This window comes from Antechinus flavipes, chromosome 5 (genome assembly GCF_016432865.1).
Source record: "Antechinus flavipes isolate AdamAnt ecotype Samford, QLD, Australia chromosome 5, AdamAnt_v2, whole genome shotgun sequence".
NCBI lineage: Eukaryota > Metazoa > Chordata > Mammalia > Dasyuromorphia > Dasyuridae > Antechinus > Antechinus flavipes.
In genome coordinates, this window is record NC_067402.1 from 178,015,178 (window position 1) to 178,038,981 (window position 23,804).

The window sequence follows — 23,804 nt, forward strand, 5'->3', positions numbered from 1 at the left end:
AATAATATTCCATAATATTCATATACTACAACTTATTCAGCCATTCTCCAATTGATGGGCATCCATTCATTTTCCAGCTTCTAGCCACTACAAAAAGGGCTGTCACAAACATTTTTGCACATACAGGTCCCTTTCCCTTCTTTAGTATCTCTTTGGGATATAAGCCCAGTAGAAACACTGCTGGATCAAAGGGTATGCACAGTTTGATAACTTTTTGAACATAGTTCCAAATTGCTCTCCAGAATGGCTGGATATGTTCACAATTCCACCAACAATATATCAGTGTCCTAAAGGAACACTTTTAATCTTAAAAATTGAAGTTTCAAGGAAGTGGTGGGATCAAAATTAATCCCGGAGAATGAGAAATGAAAGGGAATTGAGGGAAAATATAGAAGATGGTTAGAGAGTCTTTCTGAGTATTTAACTAGGAAAGGTTAAAGAGCTTTAGGATATGGGACAGCTAGATATACAGTAAACAAAGCACAAGTCCTGGAGTCAAAAGGACTTGAGTTTAAATCTGATCTCAGATACTTAATACTTACTAGCTGTATTACCCTGGACAATTCACTTAACCCCCAATTGTCTCTCTGAGAGAAAGAGAGAGAGAGAGGGAGAGAGTGAAAGAGAGAGAGAGAAGGAGAGAGTGAAAGAGAGAGGGAGAGGGAGAGAGTGAAAGAGAGAGGGAGGGAGGGAGGGAGGGAGGGAGAGAGAGAGAGAGAGAGAGAGAGAGAGAGAGAGAGAGAGAGAGAGAGAGAGAGAGAGAGATTTGGCCTTGACAAAAGAGAGAGAAAGGCCAAATTTCTTCAATTAAGTAGAGAAAAGAAGAGAATACAGGATAGTAAGAAAAAGTTTTAAGTAAATAAGTACCAATTTATGAATACTTAAAAGATAGTGTACAATTTACATTCAATTTGGGAGAATAATATTATACGAATAATTTCTACTAAATTTTTCTATAAGAAACAACTTCTAAAATATAACCTGTTCGGGACACTGATACATTGTTGGTGGAATTGTGAACACATCCAGCCATTGTGGAGAGCAATTTCGAATATGCTCAAAAAGTTATCAAGTTGTGCATACCCTTTGATCCAGCAGTGTTTCTACTGGGCTTATACCCCAAAGAGATACTGAAGAAAGGAAAGGGACCTGTATGTGCCAAAATGTTTGTGGCAGCCCTGTTTGTAGTGGCTAGAAGCTGGAAAATGAAAGGATGTCCTTCAATTGGAGAATGGTTGAGTAAATTGTGGTATATGAATGTTATGGAATATTATTGTTCTGTAAGGAACGACCAGCAGGATGAATACAGAGAGGATTGGCGAGACTTACATGAACTGATGCTGAGTGAAATGAGCAGAACCAGGAGATCATTATATACCTCAACAATGATACTGTTTGAGGATGTATTCTGATGGAAGTGGATCTCTTCGATAAAGAGAGCCTTAATTGATCAAAGATGGGGACAGAAGCAGCTACACCCAGAGAAAGAACACTGGAAATGAATATAAACTGCTTGCATTTATGTTTTTCTTCCCAGGTTATTTATACCTTCTGAATTTAATTCTCCCTGTGCAACAAGAAAACTGTTTGGTTCTGCACACATATATTGTATCTAGGATATACTGCAACCCATTCAACATGTAAAGGACTCTTGCCATCTGGGGGAAGGGGTGGAGGGAGGGAGGGGAAAAATCGGAACAGAAGTGAATGCAAGGGATAATGCTGTAAAAAATTACCCCGGCATGCGTTCCGTCAATAAAAAATTATTAAAAATTAAAAAAAAATATAACCTGTTCTTCTCTTCTCTCTTGCAACCTTGTTTGTGTTATTCAGGATGACCCATTCTCTGCATTGGATATTCACTTGAGTGATCATTTGATGCAGGAAGGGATTTTGAAATTTCTACAAGAGGATAAGAGGACACTTGTTCTTGTGACCCACAAATTACAATACCTGACACATGCTGACTGGGTAGGAACTGAGAAAAGACATTTAGTGATTACTTTCTCAAAATTATACAACTAATGACTTGAAAATGTTTTCAGTGATTTTAAAAATAAAAAAATTGAATTTTGCTATTTAACTTGCAAATGTAATTTATGTATAATCTATTTCCTGTAGATCATAGCTATGAAGGATGGTAATGTACTAAGGGAAGGAACTTTGAAGGATATTCAAAACAAAGATGTTGAGCTTTATGAGCACTGGAAAACACTTATGAATCGCCAAGACCAAGAATTAGAAAAGGTAATTGTAAATAGTACTGAAAAATCAAGATGGGCAAGATAACATATTCTTTAATTCTTGAAACTTCCTAAGAAAAATATCACCAATTCTAAATTTCAAATCAAAATATTGTACATGCTTATTTCTATTCTATAATCAAAATAATAGTATAAGTAAACACATAATTCTGATGATGTTACTGTAGAAATAGTAGCCAAATATATAGTTACACATATATATGTGTGTATATATATATATATACATATATATATATGTGTGTATATATATATATATATATATATATATATATACACATACACACATATATCTATATAATAGATATGTATGTAAATTTAAGTTTAGGCATCAAATATTATTTGTATGATCTGGTTTGTCTTAAGCTTTTCCATTTCTTTCTCTTCTCTTTCCTCATTCGTGTCATAAGAACTTATTTAGACCTCATAATATTTCTTAAGTAAAGAATCACAGACAAGAGCCAATATGACATTTAAAGAGAGGAATAATGGTGGATCAAAAAAAATTGTAGAATGTTCAATTATAAGTTGACTGAAGTAATAGAAAAATTAGAGAGTGGAATGAGTAAATAAAAGAGGAAAAAAGTAATGTTTGCATAACTCAAATTAGAGAATCTGTAAGCTGAACTTGTTCTGGTGATATCTAACCCTGAAAAGTTATCCAAGTTCCTAAAAGTAATTGCTGAAGAATTATAATGTAACTGAAAAAAAGGAGAAATATACATTATATATATTTAAAATATATGAAGATATTAGAGCTGTTTAAAATGATTATTTATCAAAGTAAGATTCTGAGGAATGGTCAGCAATTGCGTACTTAGGGATTGTGTTGTGGGAACTTTGATTATATACTTTTTGGGGATGAGTCCAAGAGACATTTTTATAGGATTAGATGCCAGGGACAAAAGTGTATGATGTATGCTTTAGGAGTAGGGCAATTTATGGTTTACTTTGGAAGACATATCTGGAAAAAATGAGAACCCCTGGCCAGATTTTATAGCAATAGTGTTACACAGGCCAGGAGTAATGTTAATTTAAATGTATTTAGATATGATGGAAAGATATTTACCTATGTAGATATCTGGGGAAAGAATGAAATATGGGCTGATACATATGTATATACATATACACTTAAATTCTTCATATATGAAAACCATAGTCATGACTTATATTAGGTATAAAACAATGAATCTTTTTTTTAAACAAATAATTTTTGTATTACTTGCTTTATGGCAAGAAGCAACAATTACACAGTATTAGAGCACAATGGGTTGGAAAAGAAAGAACACAAGGCAGGAGAGAAATGAAATTTATCTATTGCAAGGCCTTATAGGTTAAGGATTCACAGATGTACAAGGAAAAAAATGTATTAAAAAGTTAAATGTAAATTAAAAGGGAACTAGTTGGAAGAGTTAGAAGGGAGGGAACAGGAAAGGACAGAAATGATTAGAGATTTTTTGAGCCTGATCTATAAAACATTATTCAAGAATAGTTCTAATTTGAATGCAATAAACCCATATCTTTATAAAATTAGTAGGAATAATAGCCTGGATGATGTATTCTAACAAGATTTGTTCATATTTTCATATCAATTTATACTTGCTTGGCTCAGCAAATAATACACTAAAGACAATTTTCTTAAACTTTACTATGTGCTTATGAGGTAGAATTTTAAAAACATGGATGGGAAGGTTAGTCAATCAATCAATATATTTATGAAATATCTTTTATGTTCTAGGCACTGTGCTCATCAATAGAGATTCAAAGAGAAAAGTAAAATTCCCTCTGCCGTTTCTCGGGGATAACAATACAATGACATTTAAATACAATGGAAAGATACAAGATAATTAGGAGGACAAGAAGACAATAGCAGCTAGGGGACCAAGAAAGACCCGATATATTATATTTTAGAAGTTGGTTTCTTATAGAAAAATTTAGTAGAAATTATTCGTATAATATTATTCTCCCAAATTGAATGTTACTCTTCCATGTCCTGGACACTGAATTCACTGGCTGTCATTTATGCTTGGAACTCTGTCTCTCTCTTCACCTCCTGGTTTTCCTAGCTTCCTGGAAATATTCTGCAACAAACATTTTTTTAGTTCTCCTTAATATTAGTGCCTTCTTTCTAAGATTTATTTTAATCTTTTATCCACATTTCTCTATCTCTCTATATATCATGTATTTATTGTTGTTTCCATGTTGTCTCCCATTAGATTATGAGCTCTTGGCAAAAGGAACTGGTTCTTTTCCATCCTTTTTTGTATTCCTAAAGCTTAACATAGTGCTTGGCACATAAACACTTAGTGCTGATTGATCGATGGTTGAGTCTGAAGATTTTGGTCTGAATCTTGGTTCTGCTATTCCCTGTCTCTTTTGACTGTGGTCCAGTCACTTAACATTTCTGGGCCAAGTTTCTTTCTTTCTAAAATGAAGGTGTCTTTTAACTCTATGTCTTAATATTCTCAAATCATTATACAATTTTAATCATAGGATATGGAAGCTGACCAAACAACCTTGGAAAGAAAAACTCTCAGAAGAGCTATGTATTCAAGAGAAGCCAAAGCACAAATGGAAGATGAAGATGAAGGTAGACAATTTCTTAGAATATCCTTCATAAAGATAACTTGAATAGATATTGTGGATTTCAGACTTTTGTCTTTGGACACTGAATATGTGTATGTCTTAGATATGATGAGCAAAAAAGAGGTGTTTGAAAAATTTTAGAGAAAGTATATTGATTTTAGTGGAAAATTTTGGAAATAATGAGATCTGAAGAATACAGTGTGAGACAATAAACAAACATATATAGGTCACTCATCTGATGCCTTTCATTCCACTAAACTTGTGGACAGCTGTAAAGAAGAAGCAGTAGTATGGAAATATAACAAGAATAGGATAAAGAAATATAGAAAGTTCTTCCATAATGACCTAATCATTTCACTAGGAAGCTGTTGATTATTATGGCAATACATTTGAAAGATGTTAATCCTTTTGAAATAAATAGAAGTAAAGATATAGGTTAAAATAATCATATTTTGATAAGAGCAGTATCACCCTTAAGAAATTTTCATGGCAAATTTGGAATTAATAGGATTGAGGAATAGAAAGCTATTTATTTTGTTGTAATTTTCTGGACTGAAAACTATTGGAATGGGAAAGAGATGCATTGGGAATTTTGAGAAACAAGATGAACTATTTATATTGCTTTGACATGTGTTGACAAGAAGTTTGTAAGATAAGTCACTTAAGTCCATAGGGTAAATTTACTACAACATTCCATCCTTTTTAAGGCTGTTTTCATATTTGGCCAAATTTAAGCAAGCCAAATGAAAAACAAGATTATGATGATTATAAATTCACAGAAAAAACTAACCCCCAAACATTTTCTTTGACCATTTAAATAGCAGGTAATAAATAACAGATGATAATTATTCAGAATTATCTACTTGGTAGTTGGCTTTTATGTATTTTAGAAAGCTATGGAATAGTTTCTTTTTTTATTATAGCTTTTTATTTACAAGATATATGCATAGGTAATTTTTCAGCATTGACAGTCGTAAATCCTTTTGTTCTACCTTTTTTCCCTTCTTCCCCCCACTCCTTCCCCCAGATGACAGGTTGACCAATACATGTTAAATATGTTAAAGTATAAGTTAAATACAATATATGTATACATGTCCTAACAGTTATTTTGCTGTATAAAAAGAATTAGACTTTGAAATAGTATACAATTAACCTGTGAAGGAAATAAAAAATGTAGGCGGACAAAAATAGAGGGATTGGGAATTCTATGTAATGGTTCACAATAATCTCCCAGAGTTCTTTCCCTGGGTGTAGCTGGTTCAATTCATTACTGCTCTATTGGAACTGATTTGGTTCATCTTGTAGTTGAAAAAGGCCATGTCCATCAGAATTGATCATCATATAGTATTGTTGTTGAAGTATATAATCATTTCCTGGTCCTCCTCATTTCACTCAGCATCAGTTCATGCAAATCTCTCCAGGCCTTTCTGAAACTATCCTGCTGGTCATTTCTTATAGAACAATATATTTATGGAATAGTTTCACAGCTAAATCTTTAATTTTGAATTCTCAAGTAATTACATATTCAATTTTATCTGCATATGGACTTGAAGATTATTAGCAAGTACTATTCATCTAGCATACATATTCACACACAAATATCTAGATCCTCAATTTCTTAAATAGGAATTATAAATTATAAATCAAATTATGAATCATATTGCCAGACATACATATTTAATTTCTATTAAATTAATTTATATCTATATTATCAGCAAATTAAAGAATTAGACCAGAATAAAAAGTTTCAACCAATAGAACTTTTTAAAAATATAGAGTATATATTCATACACATATATGCATATCTATATATACTATGTATATAAATATATATGTATTGCAATACTTCTTCAGGCTTCTGGTAATCACTGTGAGCAGAAGTAACATATATATGAAGCTGATATATGTAGGAAAGTATGATTTAAAAAAACACCATAGAGATTGATAACTTCTTCAAAAAAAACCCCCAAGCAAGTTGCTTTAGAGGATAAGACATGTTCCCTGTCCAGAAAAACTGCTTTAAAGTAATTTAAGGTGTTGGTTATAGATTTCTTTTGAGTTTTAAAATAAATGAAGGAAAAGTAGAAATTTTTAATACTTCTTACCAACATGAAGTTTTATTACATTTTTGGTATTCAGAGGAAGAAGAAGAGGAAGATGAAGAAGATAACATGTCCACTGTATTGAGACTCAGGACTAAAATGCCATGGAAGACTTGCTGGAGATACCTTACTTCTGGAGGATTCTTCTTCCTTTTTTTAATGATTTTTTCCAAACTACTGAAGCATTCAGTTATTGTGGCTATAGACTACTGGCTAGCTACATGGACATCTGACCTTAATGGAAAGGATAGCATAAGTGGTTTTCAGGTAAAAAGTTGTTTTTTTTTTTTTTTTTTTTTTTGAATCACTAAAGAAAATGTAGGAAAGAAATCATCAATATCCTACTACCTGGTTATAATCCCATATTGAGGCCAATCTTCATATCAAAATTTCTTTCAGTATTAAGTTTCTCATAATAGTACCCATACTATAATGATGGGATACCACTATGCACAATGTTTTGCATATAATAACATTGATTAATAATGTAGGAGTAAGATATGCTTTGTATTTTTGAATTCACCCATTCTCTTATCCCACTAACAACTGCCCTATATTAAGTATTAAATTTGATATATTTGAGAGGGTTTCTCTTGCCTGTTTTATGTGTGTTCTTTGGAAATTGGCTTACATGTAAATTACATAGAAAAAATTAAAAATTTGGCAGCTAATATCTTAACAAAAGCTAGTACCAATTGAAATTATAGAAAATTAGACTCTCCTCAAATTTAAACCCATGCCTTGATGTTCTGGCCAGTTTTTCTTTGCTGTGGAATTAGTGTGATTTAATGGTTAAAGAGTAGAAAAAACTTGGCTTCATATCTTGCCTCTGATATGATAATTGCATGATCTTGGACAAGATATATAAATCCTGTGTGACATTGCAAATTACTAGGACTCAATCTACTAAGTCATTACTAGGATTTAATCTGCTTTGATATTGCAAGATGTCTCTGCTGAAGAAATCACAGATTCTTTTTGAAAAATAGTTTGTTAATTCTCAACAATTATACAAAGCAGTGAAATCTTGGCTTAGTCAACAATAGTACTTTTGGTGATCTCTAAGTCTGATGATACTAAATATGACCAAGAGGAATAACAGAAAATTATAATTATTCAGAAAAATCCTATTAGAAAAATAGTCTTGGTTTTAATTTGTGGACTGCAGCATTGAGATAGAAATGAATACATATTGGGGGATGATTTCTACTTTCTAGGGCTTAAGAAGCTTAAAAAATAGATAATAGTAATATCTAAAACTGGATTTAGTATGGATTATAGCATTATGGGCTCAGGCAGATTAAGATATGTTATTGTTAGCGATTTTATGCATTAGAGTAATTAGAAAAAGCTAAATGAGACTTTTTGTAGAAAGGGCATGGGAAATACCAAATACTGTGCAAGTGCTGCTTTAGTCACTTATCAAGTGGGACCTAGCACTTTTTCTGATTAAAAAGAAAGATTTTTTTAAAAACCAAAATGTCATCATTTTAAGAATGGGAAGAGATCATTAATCTAATCTTCTCATGTTTTAGGTGAGATAAGAAGAGGCTTAGTAAGATTTGATTACTTATCGAAGATAAGAAATAATAGTGCCTGACTCTAAACTCTAGTTTTCTGATTCCAAACTCTAGTGCTGTGTTATTTGAACTTCCCTACTTTGATTTATTGTCAGTCATTAGGTTGACTAGATCATTCAATAGGCATTTATTAAACATCTACTCTGTGTGGTGTTTGTTATGTTCTATAGTAGGTGCTAGAATAGACAGAAAAATATGGTGAAATTATTTCATATATCACATATTTAGTATGAAATAATATCTGGAAAGAACCATTTTGAAACTTTAGAAAAATTCACAAGTCAGTTTTCCTTTAGAAAGCGTAGTTTTTCGTTAGAAAAATCCAGGAAGGACAAGGTAAAAACTAGAGCTGTGATTAAAGAAGTGATGAGGAAGGGGACACTACAAATATTTTGGAAGTGTTTTTGACAACTCACCAAGTCATTGAAAATTTAGACATATCTTATATGTTTCTGACTTGAAATTTTTACAAATAGGAATCTTATTTTGTTTCTGGTGATGAATGTCTGCTTTTTGGTTATTTTCTCCCCTTTAGTCTTATTATGTGGCTGGATTTACTATCCTTTGTGGAACAGGTATCTTCCTTTGCCTTGTTACATCTCTTACTGTAGAATGGATGGGCCTCACAGCTGCCAAAAATCTTCACCACAACCTCCTCAATAAGATCATTCTTGGACCAATCAGGTACAGAAATAGTCATTTTACCAAAACAGAAAATTTTTACTATATGTGTTTTTGTAGCATAGTGGGAAAGGCTTTCTGTAGTTCCTTGGGATTAATGCTACATATCACCACAAAAATCTGATAGCTATGCCAAGAAAGCAAGAAAAGCCTAATCTTTCATCTTTTAAATATGTAATTTTAAGTGTGGTTATTCCATAGGTTCTTTGATACAACACCCTTGGGGCTAATCCTAAATCGTTTTTCAGCTGACACAAATATTATTGACCAGGTGAGCATATATATTGTTATGTCTTCTTTTAAGTAAGCTATTGATATTTAATTTCTCACTAAATTTATACTCCAGTACTTCCTCCATGGAAGAACAGTGACTCTACAATTTTCTCTCCTTAGATTTCCTTAATTGTGCATGTTTTATCCCTCCCTTCCAAAAACAATAGCACCTTGAGGTCAGAGACTACATCTCTGCAGATCTGTACTTAATACAAAATCTTGCCTGTAATAAAGCTTAATAAGTGTTATTAGGATGAATGAGTTAATGCATTCCTAAAGACTCATACATTAGAAAGATGTGAATATATCCTAAGCATGTGTATCATGAACAAAAAGGCCATTGATCTTTCCTGGAAGTTCTCAAGTCTGATCATCCAAAGATTATCCTGATATTTCATTGTCAGAAGAGAAATCGAATACCAGAAATATTCTGTTTAGTCTAGAATCATTAGGACTTTCCTGAGGAGGATAAAGGGGCTTGAGTCCAAGACAAAGAGGAAAATATTAGCACGAAATAGGGTGACTTTCCAGTCTTGCCCATACTCTCCTAATAATTCAAGATTCAAGCTGTGAAGGGCCCCCACACAATTGATCAGACATAAACTCAGATATTGTATAGCTACTATCTAATTATGGTCTCATTGAAACTGAAAATAAGCTGTCTACTGTCTCTAAAAACACAGTGACTTACTTTTCCATAATAATGTATTTAATTTGACCTAGGATACTTTTTTTTCTCAAATTATGTTCTGAATAGCACATCCCTCCTACTCTGGAGTCTTTAACCCGCTCAACTTTACTCTGCCTGTCTGCCATTGGGATGATCTCATATGCTACCCCTGTATTCCTGGTTGCTCTTGTACCTCTTGGAATTGCCTTTTACTTCATTCAGAAATACTTCCGTGTGGCCTCCAAGTAAGTAAATAAAACAAGGTTTGAGTATTGCCCCCCAAAAAAGCTATTTCTTCAAATTATCAAAATCTATCTTCCCCAAGTGATTAAAAGCACATTTCTTCTAGATAAGTATATAGCTTTTAACATGTAATAAATGCTTAACTTAATTTATTAAGTATATTAACCCCAACAATTTTTATTTTATAACTAGTATCAAATGTATAATTGATTATAGAGATTAACAATAATGGGCACAAAGTAGCTGTGAAATCAATACTTATTTATAGACCAGGACAGCTCGATGGTTCAGTGGAGAGAGTACCAGCCCCGAAGTGAGGAGGACCTGAGTTCAAATCCAAATCCAGATTTAGATACCTAACACTTATTAGCTGTGTTACTCTGAGCAAGTCACTTAACCCCAGTTGCCTCACCAAAACAAAAAACAAAACAAAACAAAACAACCACTCAAAAATATTATAATTCAGGGATTACATGGACAAATGCACTGAATTTTATAATTTCCATCAATTCCTTTAGTTCATACAGCAATTTCAACTGCCCAGATTATTTTCTGAATGTGGTTGTGTCTGAAATTCAGGAATGATAAAATATACTATACTTCCTGGTATAATTTAAAGCATAGCAATAAAATGGATACAGCAGTACTTAATAAATCTTACTCATATACTTGCTTGTTATTAGCATGAAGTTGTAAGAAAACAAGGAATCCCCCCTCCATATTGAGTAGACTCCCTAAGAAAATTTATTTTACTATAATTATAAATATCAAATAAATAAAATATATTTAGAATCATTAGAACCCGTAATTCTATCTTTTTTATTTATTTCATGTGAAAATAAAAGCTTGTATTAATGGTTCATCAATCTGTAAACTGGGCTATCATGGAATGAGATAAATTTTTCGAATGTCAGATGAATAGCCTTTTTACTCACAGAATTCTTTCTACTCTATATTAGAATCAAATTAGAATTAGAAGAGACTTTGAAGATCTTCTAGACTAACATTTATGTCAGCTTTGGAAAAAAATGGTCATGCAACCTTTATTTAGATAGCTCCAATGAAGAGAGGGGGCAGCTAGGTGGCAGAGTGGATAGATTGCCATACCTAGAGTTAGTAAGACTCATCTTCCCAAGATGTAAATCTGGCTTACTCACTTACTAGCTATATGACCCTGACCAAGTCATTTAATTTTGTTTTCCTAAGGTTTCTTTTCTGTAAAGTGAGGAAGAAATGATAAATATTCCAATATCTTTCTCAGGAAAATTCCACACAACTGAAAACTACCAAACAACAACAAATCCACTTAATTCTGTTGTTCAGTCCTCATCTCTCCATTCCCCAATTTCCCTGAATAAGTACAGAATGATAAATTGTACCAAATGTTTTTGCCAAAAGATTGTTGAACTATATTTATAGCATTTTTATAGTTATATATTTAGTAGCCCTTTCAAAACATCAAAAACTGGAAATAAATAAAATTAGTCTGGCATGACTTGCTCTTGAGGAAGCCATTCTGGCTCTGTAATTGTTGCTTCCTTTTTTTGAGGTTCATTATTATTTTGATAATCCATATTAAAATTGGTCAAATAATCAAATCAAATATGTTTTGTTTGTAAAGTTTTCCTATATAGTATGGAGACTCTACTCTCACCAGAAGACTTTAATCTATATCATTGGGCATAATCCGTATCAAAAAACATATCTGTTAACCTCATTATTTCTACTTCTGGTGTTCTTGCTATTATTCCTTGCTCAGGAAAATAAGCTATTTGAGATAGACTAAGTAAAGTGTTTTGTGTCACATTCAAATTAGTCATTGTTATCTCTATCATCATCATCGTTACAATTGAAAATTTCCCATGAGTCTTTTTTGGCTTTCTCACTGTGTTAGAGACACTACTAAGATTCAGTGATCAGGCCCATCATGCACATATAACATAATTTATTATGCCAGCCTGGTCCTTTAGCAATATTTGGGTTAAGCTCTGTCATTTGTAAAGAGAAAAAGGCAATGAGATATTGCTAGAAAATATTTGTTTAAATTGTAATTATATATTTACATTTGTAAAAAATGAAACTATTATCTTTGAAAATGAGTGAACAGGACAAAAAAAGATTAATTTTACTTAGATCTGAATTTAAGAATACCTCAAAGGACCAAACTTCCATTTCTACATACTAGAACTAGTAGGATTTCAAGATAAAATTGTAATATTTGCATGTACTTATTTGTATTTAGTGTATATTTGCACAGATAGGATAAATCACAGTACAATTATAAAAATACATTTAAAAATCTTTGATGTATGTTGTTCTTCTGATTTTAATAAACACCTACTACTGGCACATAGTAGGTACCTAAAATGAAATATGTTCTGTCTTCCACAAAATTAAATTTTATTAGGGAGAAAGCAACACTAACACAGACAAGGACATATAAAATCTAGACAAAATAAACACAAAATAATTTCTAGGCATGAGAGTTAGTGATAGCAAATGGTAGAATCTGAATAGTCTTTGTGTATGAAGTGACTCTGGAGCTGAGTTTGGAAGGAAGCTAAGGATTTAGAGAAGCTGTGGTAAAGAAGGAATGCCTTCTAGGCATGGAGTACAGAATGTGCAAGGGATCAAGAGATCCAATGATGCAGGGAACAATAAGTTTGCTACTTTAGTTAACAGCTAAAGTATAAGTGCATGAAGGAACGTTTTATTTTATTCTAGAAGCAATAGGAGACCATTGAAGCTTCTTGATCAGGTTGATCAAATGATCACATTTGAGATATTAATTTGGAATATTAATTTGGAAACTGTGAAAGATGACATGTTGAAAAGAAAGACTGGAGATATGGAAGTATTGCAATAGTTCAAGTTTGAACTCCTGAAGGTTTTAATAATGTTGGAAGGAGCCAAATGCTAATGTTGTTTGGAGAGGTGAATTAAATAAAACTGAGGAACTGATAATACATAGTGGGGAGATGAAGGAGGGAAGAGTTAAGGGAAAATCTGAGATTGCAAATCTGGGTAAAATAGGGAAGTTAGAAAGAGGAAATGATTGTGAGGGAAAAGATAATGAGTTCTGTTTTAAGCATATAAATTTTGAAATGTTTAGGGAACATCCTTTGCAAATGCCAAGTCATGATAATGCATTACTAGAGCTCAGGAGAGAAAATAAAACTAGGAAATATAGGTCTGGAAGTCATCTACATGACTCCCATATAAGCAGTACATAACTGAAGAGTCTTTAATAAAGCAAGTGTATGTATGTGTGGTAGAGTCTTTTTAGTCTTCCCCGTAAGACACTGATTAGGGGCCACACCAATCTTTAAAGGGTTCCTTCTTACTAGAGTAGACCCCAGGAACATAATCAATTGTTAGATGCTATTCCATGAGATCATCCTGAGACCAAATGAAGATAGTGAATTTCAGACAAATGGTACTTGATGAGATTAAATACAATATATGTTAATAAAGTTGGAAAGGCTCTCTTTTTTAATGCTTGATCTTTACTTTCATGTACTATCTTTAGGGAATATGAACTTATTTTTTCAAAATTGGGTAAGTCAGGGGTTTATACTATTTGTCATATTGTACTGGTTGCCAAGAAAGTCTCAAGTTCATTTTCAAAGATGCTATTATTGAATTTATTACTTAGTTGCTATATAACATATCAATCATATGCCTAAAATTCTGTTATATAAGATACTCATAAAAGAATCAAAGAATGGGAAAAGTGAGAGCATGGTTTTTGAAACACGTGATATTAATTTCATTATCTATAGTTAATATCTTTTCATTTGTAAAAAGAATGTGAATATATACTTAAATGAAACTTGTGTAAGATTCTAATAAATCAATGACAAAAAGTACATACTGGATAGGAAAGAAGATTGGGCGTTGGTTGAGTCAAGAGATCGGGATTTGAATTTTGACTTTGCTACTTAATACCTGGTTGATCTTTGTAATTTCATCTCTCTCAGTTTTAATTTCTTCAGTTTTAAAAAGAGGGAATTGAACCACCTGGTTGCTGAGTTTCCTTACAACTCTCAAGCTATGATTCTACTTTATATCTGGTCTCATCTGATATAGATCTGATATATTGATGATTTTGTCATAGAATGTACACTTATGCCTTTGATATCCTAATAGTTTCTTGTCTTTATTTTTTTCCTCCCTTTTTAGGGATCTCCAGGAGCTTGATGACAGTACTCAGCTGCCTCTGCTTTGTCACTTTTCAGAAACTGCTGAAGGCCTCACCACCATTCGAGCTTTTCGGTTTGTAAATATATTCTTGAAATACTAAATAGAGAATTTTATCAAAGTCATAAACATATCATTATGGAGCACACATTCTATGCCACATAAAACACAATTCTTACATACAAAAGTCATGACAAATAGTGAATTTGCTGATTCTCATTTGACATTCCTGAAATAACTGGGTGCTACAGGTATAGTCTTTGACAAACCAAAAGGAGGTTTAAGTACCACTAAACTTTCAGAAGACCAGTACATATTAACTCTATGCAATGTTGAAGAACCAGGAAGAAGAACTGGCTGCATGCTGTTTAATATTTTTTTAATCAAAGATAGATGAAGATATTTCTGGCATAATTATCAATATGCAAGTATCTAAAAGTTTGGCAGGACAACTAATATGTTGGATGACAGTGTCAGTATCCAAAATGATCACCAAATATAAACTTCTGAGTCTAATTTAATTAGATGAAATTTAATAAAGACAAAACTAAAAGTCTATATTTAGATTCAGAAAGTGAATGAACAGGCATAAAATGTGGCAAGACACCACCTTCTATGAAACAGTATTTTTTGGGGAGTTGGTACAAATCTGTGATTCTATTAGCATAAGTAATTGCCCATTTGAAAATTTTGTTCCACCAATGTGGAGTACTGAGAGATTACATGACTTAACTCAGAATTATTCTGCGAGTAGGTGTATGAAATAGCATTTGACACCAGTTCTGACTCCAAGACCTACTGTAAAACTTTACCATTTATCTTTTCATTTTATTAAATATGGCTATTTATTTTTGCTTATAATCTTATAGTTTAAGCGCATTAGAGATCTTAGAATACTATATAAATGTTTTTTTTAAATGACTAGAAAAACCCTAACTAAAAGAAAATGGCAGAGCCTACTCTTCTTATGAGGAAGGAATAGCATCATAATTGAAGATTTAAGCTGAAGCCAGAAACTGGAAACAGAGAGAACCTGCATATCCAGTGGATATACATCTTTATTATCATTGTTGTCATTCTTATTATTACACACTATTCAATGCTACTGAAAAACATATGGGGATTTAATGAACTCTAAACATAATATAATTAAACACTTTTACAATGGCAACCACAACAAAATATGCTAATTGGCTTTCAGGGCTGCCTTTAAGTAGACCTAATCTCCAGGAAAAGGTAGGTGAAAACCTTGTAGTTTTTTGCTCTAGTTAGACTGCATCTGAAATACTGTTTTCCTTTGTGGGACCCACAATTTAAAAGGGAAATTGACAAACTTAAACTCAAACAGAAAGAGGGAAGAGTTGTAACCAAAATAGTGAGACAGATGGAAATTATGTCCTAATGTATTAAAATATAATTATCCTTAAAAGTTGTGGTTCTCTGATTCTGTGTTTGCCACTCTTTTCACTGTACCAAGCTCTAAAATGTTTCAAATAAGATAAATAATATATGTATTAAAATGTCTTCATTAAATTAGAAAAGTGTAAACATAAAAAATAAGTTATTTAGGGCATTTATACTTTTTCTGTAGTATCAGGGATGAGTTAAAGTCCTCTACTATTTTGCTAGAATTTTCTGTTTTGAATGTCAATAAATCCAAGCACAGAATTGGTTATAGAATTTTAAATCTTTTAAATAATCTAAGATATTTAAATGAATTTTTGGATATTCCTATTTTGATATATTATTTTTATAACATCTAGGAAAATCTCCTGACTCCTAATGTAAGTTCTCCAAAGATGATTTCAAGCTAAAGGTAGTCTTTACTTCCATATTCATTAAGTCCAAAGCTCCCATTAGTAGGTTTACTTTTACTAGTAAGTCAAAAGATACAGTTGGTTCCAATCTAAGTCATTTAGTGAAATGGAATAATAAGAAAAGTAGTAATAAAATATCTGTTCCCATAACCGTGAGCCCTTTTCTTCCACCAACACATATACCATCAGAGGGAAGTAAAGGCACACAAGGATTCATGGAGACAAACATGTAGGGAACACCTGTCGCAATTCTCCAGGAATTTTGATGTCTTCTGGTGATATCATTATATTGCTTCCATTGTGCCTGCTACCAACTGATCTCTTCTAGAGTCTTTGGAAGCTACTATTCTAGACCCTATTCCACTGAATCCTGCTTACCTAAAAAGTCACTTTTCTGCAAAGCTACTTCCTCACTGAGGGACAAATGCATCCAGGAATAACATCCACTGGATATGCATCTGTGCAGGATCTCTCTGTTTCCAGTTTCTAGCTTCAGCTTAAGTCTTCATAAGAAGAGTAGGCTCTGCCATGTTCTTTTAGTAAGGGTTTTTTCTAGCCTTTTTTTAAAAGAAAAGCAGCTCCCTTTGTTCGTCATGAGAAAAAAGCAATTCCAAAACAAATAAACAAAGATCCTTTTCAAGTTTTTCCCTTTATAGAGTAATCTATCTCTTTTTTGGCTAGTAGGCTTTGCACAGGAAAAGTGGCCCAGTCCTTCCACCTAGCTAATATCCTCAAGCTTATTCGTTTACTTGGATTCTCAGTTACTAGGCTAGGGTTTTTTTAAAGACCATATTATAGCTTATTTTTCCTGATTTTGTTTTCGGAAGGCTAGTCATTATTCATGTAGGGGTTACTTGTCTAGTGGTTGCCAAGCAGCTCTGAGAGTCATGATTTCCAATATTTTTTAACTTCAAAATCTCTTCTCTTTCAAATGTAGATAAAAATAAGACCATGAGACAAGATCAGTGTCTCTCTTACCTGTCTAACCATATTCCTTGCCTTTTATAGAATTTTAAGCATTTACTATGTGCAGGAATAGTGCTGTTTGTTTATGTGAAATCAGAAAAGGCTTTAAACATCCACATATTATTATAATATTGGTTTCTATAATTATATTTCCCTTGAATAATGAAGGCAAAATTGGATCCAAAATATAAAGTTAACTCAACTTTATGTGTCATAGAATTTTTGCTTCTATCTAAAAGTTGTAGTATATATACTTTCATGTTTTATATATATATATATATATATATATATATACATATATATATATATATATACACATACATACATACACACACACTTTTATGTAATATGTAAACTTTCTGTAGCAGGAAACTTTCCCTGTCAAAGTATGTAAGTTTTAAAATCTGGTATTCAAAACAAGGTCTAGGTATTATTTTTTCATTCTCAATCACTTATCACTGATCTATGATAACCACGTTAATGACAAAGCAACACTACATTCAGAACTTCTTTGTTCAACAAAAAGAGAAATATATTTACCAGAAAGAAGGCTATCCTTCCAAATAGTTACTAATCAGTGGATATTAGCTTTCCAAGAAAACCTCAACGCTCTAGAGACTCTGAGTAGCTTGAAAGAAACAGATAATAATGATTGCTGACATTTATATGGAGTTCTAAGGTTTGCTTTCCTCACAGTGATCCTCTGCATTAAGTAGCACAAGTATAAAAATCATCTTACAAATGAAGAAACTGAGGCTTAGTGAGATTAGGTAGTTTGTCAAAGATAAAACATCTGGCAAGAACCTGGTTTTGAACTCTGGCTTCTGGTTCCAGAACTAATCATCTTTCCAGTTTTACTATGGCCAAATTGATGATAGTTAAGTCAAGATTCAGGTTTTCTTAAAGATACCTTTTTCATAGGCATTAATAACCCAAGCAAAGCTTTACTATTACTCTTTCAAATATAAGGGGTGTTTTTTTGGATCCAAAATTCTTGTAATAGGAAAAAGAAAAAGCTATTTTTTTTTTTTTTGCTTCAGGTGTTCCTAATCCTATGAACATAAGAGTAATCTTAACAGTAAAACTAACTAGTAACTTGCCTTACATTAAGGGAGTGTTGCCCTTTATTCATACAAGCAGCAATCCTTTAGGCTGGATTTTGAAAAGTGAATATAACAAGATTTCATACATATTCAGAAAATGGAATAAGGGCACGGGTCTGCTGTTGGAACAAAAATTTCTCCATTTTGGTAATGTTATAAATCAGCCATATTCTTTTCTATTTTTTTCTTCATTCAAGTCACTCAAATTTTCTAGTGTCTTGGTGTTCTGTTGGAAAACTGATATTTACTGATTGTACTTTTCCTTTCCCTTGTATTCCAAGTTCATCTTAAACTAGAATGAAACAATGAACTCCCTCAAGTAGCTCAACAAAGTATCACAGTTCAATTAGACTAAGATTTTAGGATCCTTTCCTATTTGCAGTCTGATAGAATAAAGGTCTAGGAATGTTCAAAAAGATGAGCTGGATATGGATGAAAAGATGCAGATTGAGTGTGTCAGAGTTTCCATTAGGAAAACAAAAAGTTTCTTGCCAAATAGAAATACACAGAAAGAATGTTCACTGCATTTTCATCCCTCCCCACTCACTGCCGTGTTAGTTGCTGCCAAATCTACTTACAAATGGTTTAAAAGTGCAACTGAGATAATACTACAAAACTTAAGAAATAGTAAGCAACAGAATAGTGTCAGAAAAGACAGTTTTTAAAATTTTTTACTGTGATGTTATTGTTTTGCTTCAATTGAATTGTAATGCTAACTGTGCCATTGGAGAAGGAAGTGAGGTAGTACATGGACCCGACTTTTAGTATTTTGTTATATTCTAATAGTTATGATATGGAAAAAGTTGCAAATTTTATCACAAGTTGGATAGATGGGCTTCCTGTTCAAATTATATGAAGATATGTTTATTTTGGGAACCATATTTTAAAAAAATTTTAGGACAGTGGGATATATTAATAGAGAATATTGGAAATCTTGTCAGAGGATCAGGTAAGGGATCTAAAGCTATGTAACCTGGAAAAGAGAAACAAGGGGATTAATGATTTTTGAGGTCCTTTTTAATTCTAAATTCATGGAATGATATCCTCCTAATTAATCTGTGTCTTAATATTCTTTCATCTTGATCTTTTATTTAAATAAGAGGATATAATTGTTGTCTTCATGTATTTACAAGACTTACATATAGAGAAAGGATTAGATTTATACTACTGAGTCTAGAGGACAGAACTAGAAGCATTGGGGAGAAATTACACAAAGGCATATTTCATCTGAATATATGGAAATACTGCACAATTAGCAACAGTCCATTTGTTTTGTTTAACTATGTATATTTGTTAGAGACTTCTGCTAAGAGAGGCAGTAACAGAGAGAAATGGATATTTATTCATTAAAAAATTAAAAAGCAATTAGTATGATTCAAAAATGAAATGGGCTGCCTCAGAAACCAGTAGGTTCTTTGACACTGAAGACCTATACATTGATATCTGAGTGATCACTTCTTGGCATATAATAAAAGTATTTTAGGTTCAAATATGGGATTGGTGAGATGATTTCTGAATTTTCACTAAAAATAGAAGTGTAGAAACAGAAAAGTAGAAACAAAACACAAACATTAGAAAAGATTTTCTTGATCTTTCAGTTCTGAGATCTTATGATAATGTGATATTTTTCATTTCCCCTTACCTCATCTACTAGTATACGAATATACAGGATATGTTTCATTTTGCATAAAATTCAAATTATATCTGTACAATACAGTGAAGTAATAATTTGGTACAAATAAAATATATAAGTTAATAATTTGATTAATAGAAATAAGATATTAATGACATTGAATTATACTGAGTTCTTTGATTTGGCCATCTACATTGATCATGCAGTTAGACTTTGTCCTGTATATATGAATTCATTATGCTGAAAGATCAAGGAGATTATAATTACTGTATACTTCATGAGTTATGCTTTGATCATCAGATATAAGTAGCGACTTATCTAAAAGTCTTATATCTTTAAAAAAATGAATTTCTGGAATGGTCAAATAGAAACACCTCAGGGTTTAGAGTGATATCTGAGTTATTTATTTCAACATAATCCTTAAACACGAAATCTGTGCAAGATGATTCATTGCTGCTGAGGTTGAACAAACTTCACTACTTTGATTTGGCATTTCATCAAGATCTGAACCAGCTTTTGTGATTGTATTATGCAGTCTTTCTATTGTTGCTATCGTCAGGGGAAAATAATGGAAAAATGAAAAGAAACTATTTTTGTAATTTATGAAAGATTTATTACCACATAGCATGACTTTTTGTGAGAGAATAGAACACATGTTCAAATGAATAAGGTTTTCATTAACAGTTTCATTTGTAAATCAGGTTATGGAAAAATTATCATGAAAACTTTGAACGCAGAATGAACTTAGTTGATCACAGATAAATATTTAAGTTGTCTGCACGATATATTTTTTCATATACAGGCAGAATGTAGGTCATTGTAAAATTTGAGATTATTTTTAATTCAATAACCCAGTTTTGTAAAATCATAAGATTTAATGATGGAAATGATCTTAGAGGTCATGTACCATGATAATGTTGAATACAATGAATAAATACTTTAGGAGTAAAAGAAAAAAAAAGATAGATTCAAAAAGAAAGAATAATATAACAAATACAAAATCCCCAGAAGTAAAATCAGAACTTGCAAGAAATTTCAAAGTGGTGAATTGGAGAAATAGGAAACTTCTGACATGTAAAAATGCAATTAAAATCAGTAAGAGAAAAAGTAATTAAAAAGAATGACATGAGTTTTGGCATCTTAAAACAGCAGGTGAAAGATCTTTATAAATGAGTGGATTTTCTAAGAAATATAATGGTCCAAATGGAAGACAAGAGGCAAAGTTCATTTGAAAAAATTAAACTAGAAGAATTGTGATTGCTGCAAATTCAAGAAACAATAGTTAGAGAGCATAGCTTATCAAGACATATTGAAAATTATTACTCAGGAAAAAATAGAGAGAACTAATCATCTGAATGCCATACTTTAAAAAAAAAGCATACATGTTTCCTGGAAGCATTGAAAAAGGAAGATAAAGTCCAAGTATATAAAATCCATGAAATTTTGACCGAAATCCCAAATGTAATTCATCTTTAAATGTAATCATTGGTCTCCATTTCTTCAGTTAGAAAACGATCCTAAAAGCCTTTAAGAACAAACATCTCACTTATCAAAAATTGTCTAATCACTGGTTAACTGCATGGTCTAGTCCAGTCACTTCCCCTCCCTAGACTTTACTTTCCTAATCCAAAAAGTTAGGAGATTGGTTGAAATGATTTGTAGTATTTCTTCTAACTTTAAATTCATGACACAATAATCTCCTGTCTTCTGAGACTCAGATCTCTCCCTTCTCTAATCCAGTTGCTACATGTCTGCCAAACTGTAAGTATGACCATGCCATTCCCCTGGTCAAGGAGCTTCAGTGCTTCTCTCCTGCCTATAAGATAAAATATGAATGCCTCTGTTTTGTATTAAAGCACATAATAGTTTGACTACTGTTTTGTCTTTTAAAATAATACCAATTATTCTTCCTTCATCAATTCTACAATCAAACTGCCTTATTTGCTTTTCTCTTATATGATGTTCAACCTTTCACTGTTTTGCCTTGGTATAGACTATCTCCAATGCCTGGAAGGCTCTTTATCTTTACTTTTGCATCTTAGAGATTCTAATTTCTTTTAATGCTTACCTTAAATTTTACCTTCTTCCTGAGACTTGTTCAAATATTCCCAGTTATTAATGTTCCCCACCCACAAATAGCATTTATTTTGTATTTGCTTGTATCTGTGCATGTCATTCTCTTCCAGAAGAATGTAAATTCTTTGTGGGTAAATATTGTTTTGATTTTTGGTTTTTTATTCCCTGTGTTTAGCATTTAAATATCTGATGAACTGAAATGCTAAAATAATTGGATAGTAAGACATTATTAAAGCAGAATCAAATATTTCTTTATCAGATCTTGACAAATAAAACTGAAATATAAAATGCAATTTAAAAGCTAACCAAAATGTTGAGAAATTTTATTGATATTAATTTAATATATAGATATTTGAACAGGATTTATGCAGAACTTTTTTCTTTAATACATTATATTTTTATAAAATTTGATTTTAATCTAGGGGAAGTAGTATTAAACTCAATTGAAATAAGAATCAGAAAGATCAGAATCTATATGCACTATATATTAACTTAGAAAACTATATGTTAACATTATCTATATGTTATTGTATTTTTATTTATTTTGTGAAATATTTACCATTTCTATTTTTAATCTGGTTTAGACCACATTGAGACATTAAAGAACTGTACTGAAATTTAGCATATCCAAAGAACTCATTACCTTTTACTCAAACCCAGTCTACAATTGAGAGGCACCACTATTCTGCAAATCATTCATATTTCCAGTTTGGGAGTCATCTTTGACTCTTCATTCTACCTAACCCCCAATATTCAATATTTGTTGATTCTACTTCCATAATACCTCTTATATCAAACCATTTTCCTTCCTTTACACATTTAGGCATTTATCATCTCTGACTTAGACTATTATCATAGCTTCCTAATTACTTTTTCTATATCCTTTCTCTCTCTTTTCCAATCTGTCTTTGACATTACTACAAAATTGATGTTCCTCAGGGACAGAGGGGATTATATAATTCTCTTGTTCAAGAAACTCATTAGATTTCAATTGCCTATAGTATAAAATATGAACTCGGCCATTTAAAACCCTTTGTAATCTTACTTTAGATAGATTAATTTCATAATACATTAGCTCTCTTCACATTCATTATGTTTCTGTGTGTGTGTGTGTGTGTGTGTTTTGATGAGGCAGTCGTCCAATTGACTTGTCCAAGTGACCCAAGTGTTAAATGTCTGAGGTCAGATCTGAACTCAGGTCCTCCTAACTCCAGGGGTGGTATTCTCTTCACTGTGCTATCTAGCTGCCCCACACTCACTATGTTTCAACCAAATTTAGCCCCTTTCTGTTTTTCACACACTTTTTTTGTCCATAGGCTGTCCCCTATTCTTGCAATGCACTCTGTCCTTATTTCTATCTTTTAGAATACTAAATTCACTCCAACAGTCAACCAGAGGCCACTTTTTACATCAGATCTCTCCAGATTTTGGAATACTTTATATTATATCATCTAATACTATGCAATATCATACCTCTCTCAAATGAAAGATGTAGAAACTGAAAGCTTCCAAATGCTCATTGTTTATTGATGACAAAGAAATATTTGATTCTGTAGAATAAATTGTCCACCTTAAAGGCTTCTTTTCCAGCAGTTTCTCCTAATTTACAATCC

The 23,804-nt window shown here is 32.0% G+C and overlaps 1 protein-coding gene across 5 annotated transcripts in view; it reads left to right on the forward strand.

Moving 5' to 3' along the window:
• Window positions 1-23,804, forward strand: part of ABCC9 (ATP binding cassette subfamily C member 9) — a 189,930-nt gene that overhangs the window by 123,210 nt on the left and 42,916 nt on the right. For all 5 annotated transcript variants that reach the window (XM_051962654.1, XM_051962651.1, XM_051962652.1 and 2 more), the window contains 8 exons: window positions 1,834-1,971; window positions 2,122-2,247; window positions 4,755-4,851; window positions 6,987-7,216; window positions 9,065-9,213; window positions 9,412-9,481; window positions 10,241-10,398; window positions 14,579-14,671. In XM_051962654.1, coding sequence (XP_051818614.1) covers window positions 1,834-1,971; window positions 2,122-2,247; window positions 4,755-4,851; window positions 6,987-7,216; window positions 9,065-9,213; window positions 9,412-9,481; window positions 10,241-10,398; window positions 14,579-14,671 — 1,061 coding nt within the window. The remainder of the gene's footprint in view (window positions 1-1,833; window positions 1,972-2,121; window positions 2,248-4,754; window positions 4,852-6,986; window positions 7,217-9,064; window positions 9,214-9,411; window positions 9,482-10,240; window positions 10,399-14,578; window positions 14,672-23,804) is intronic.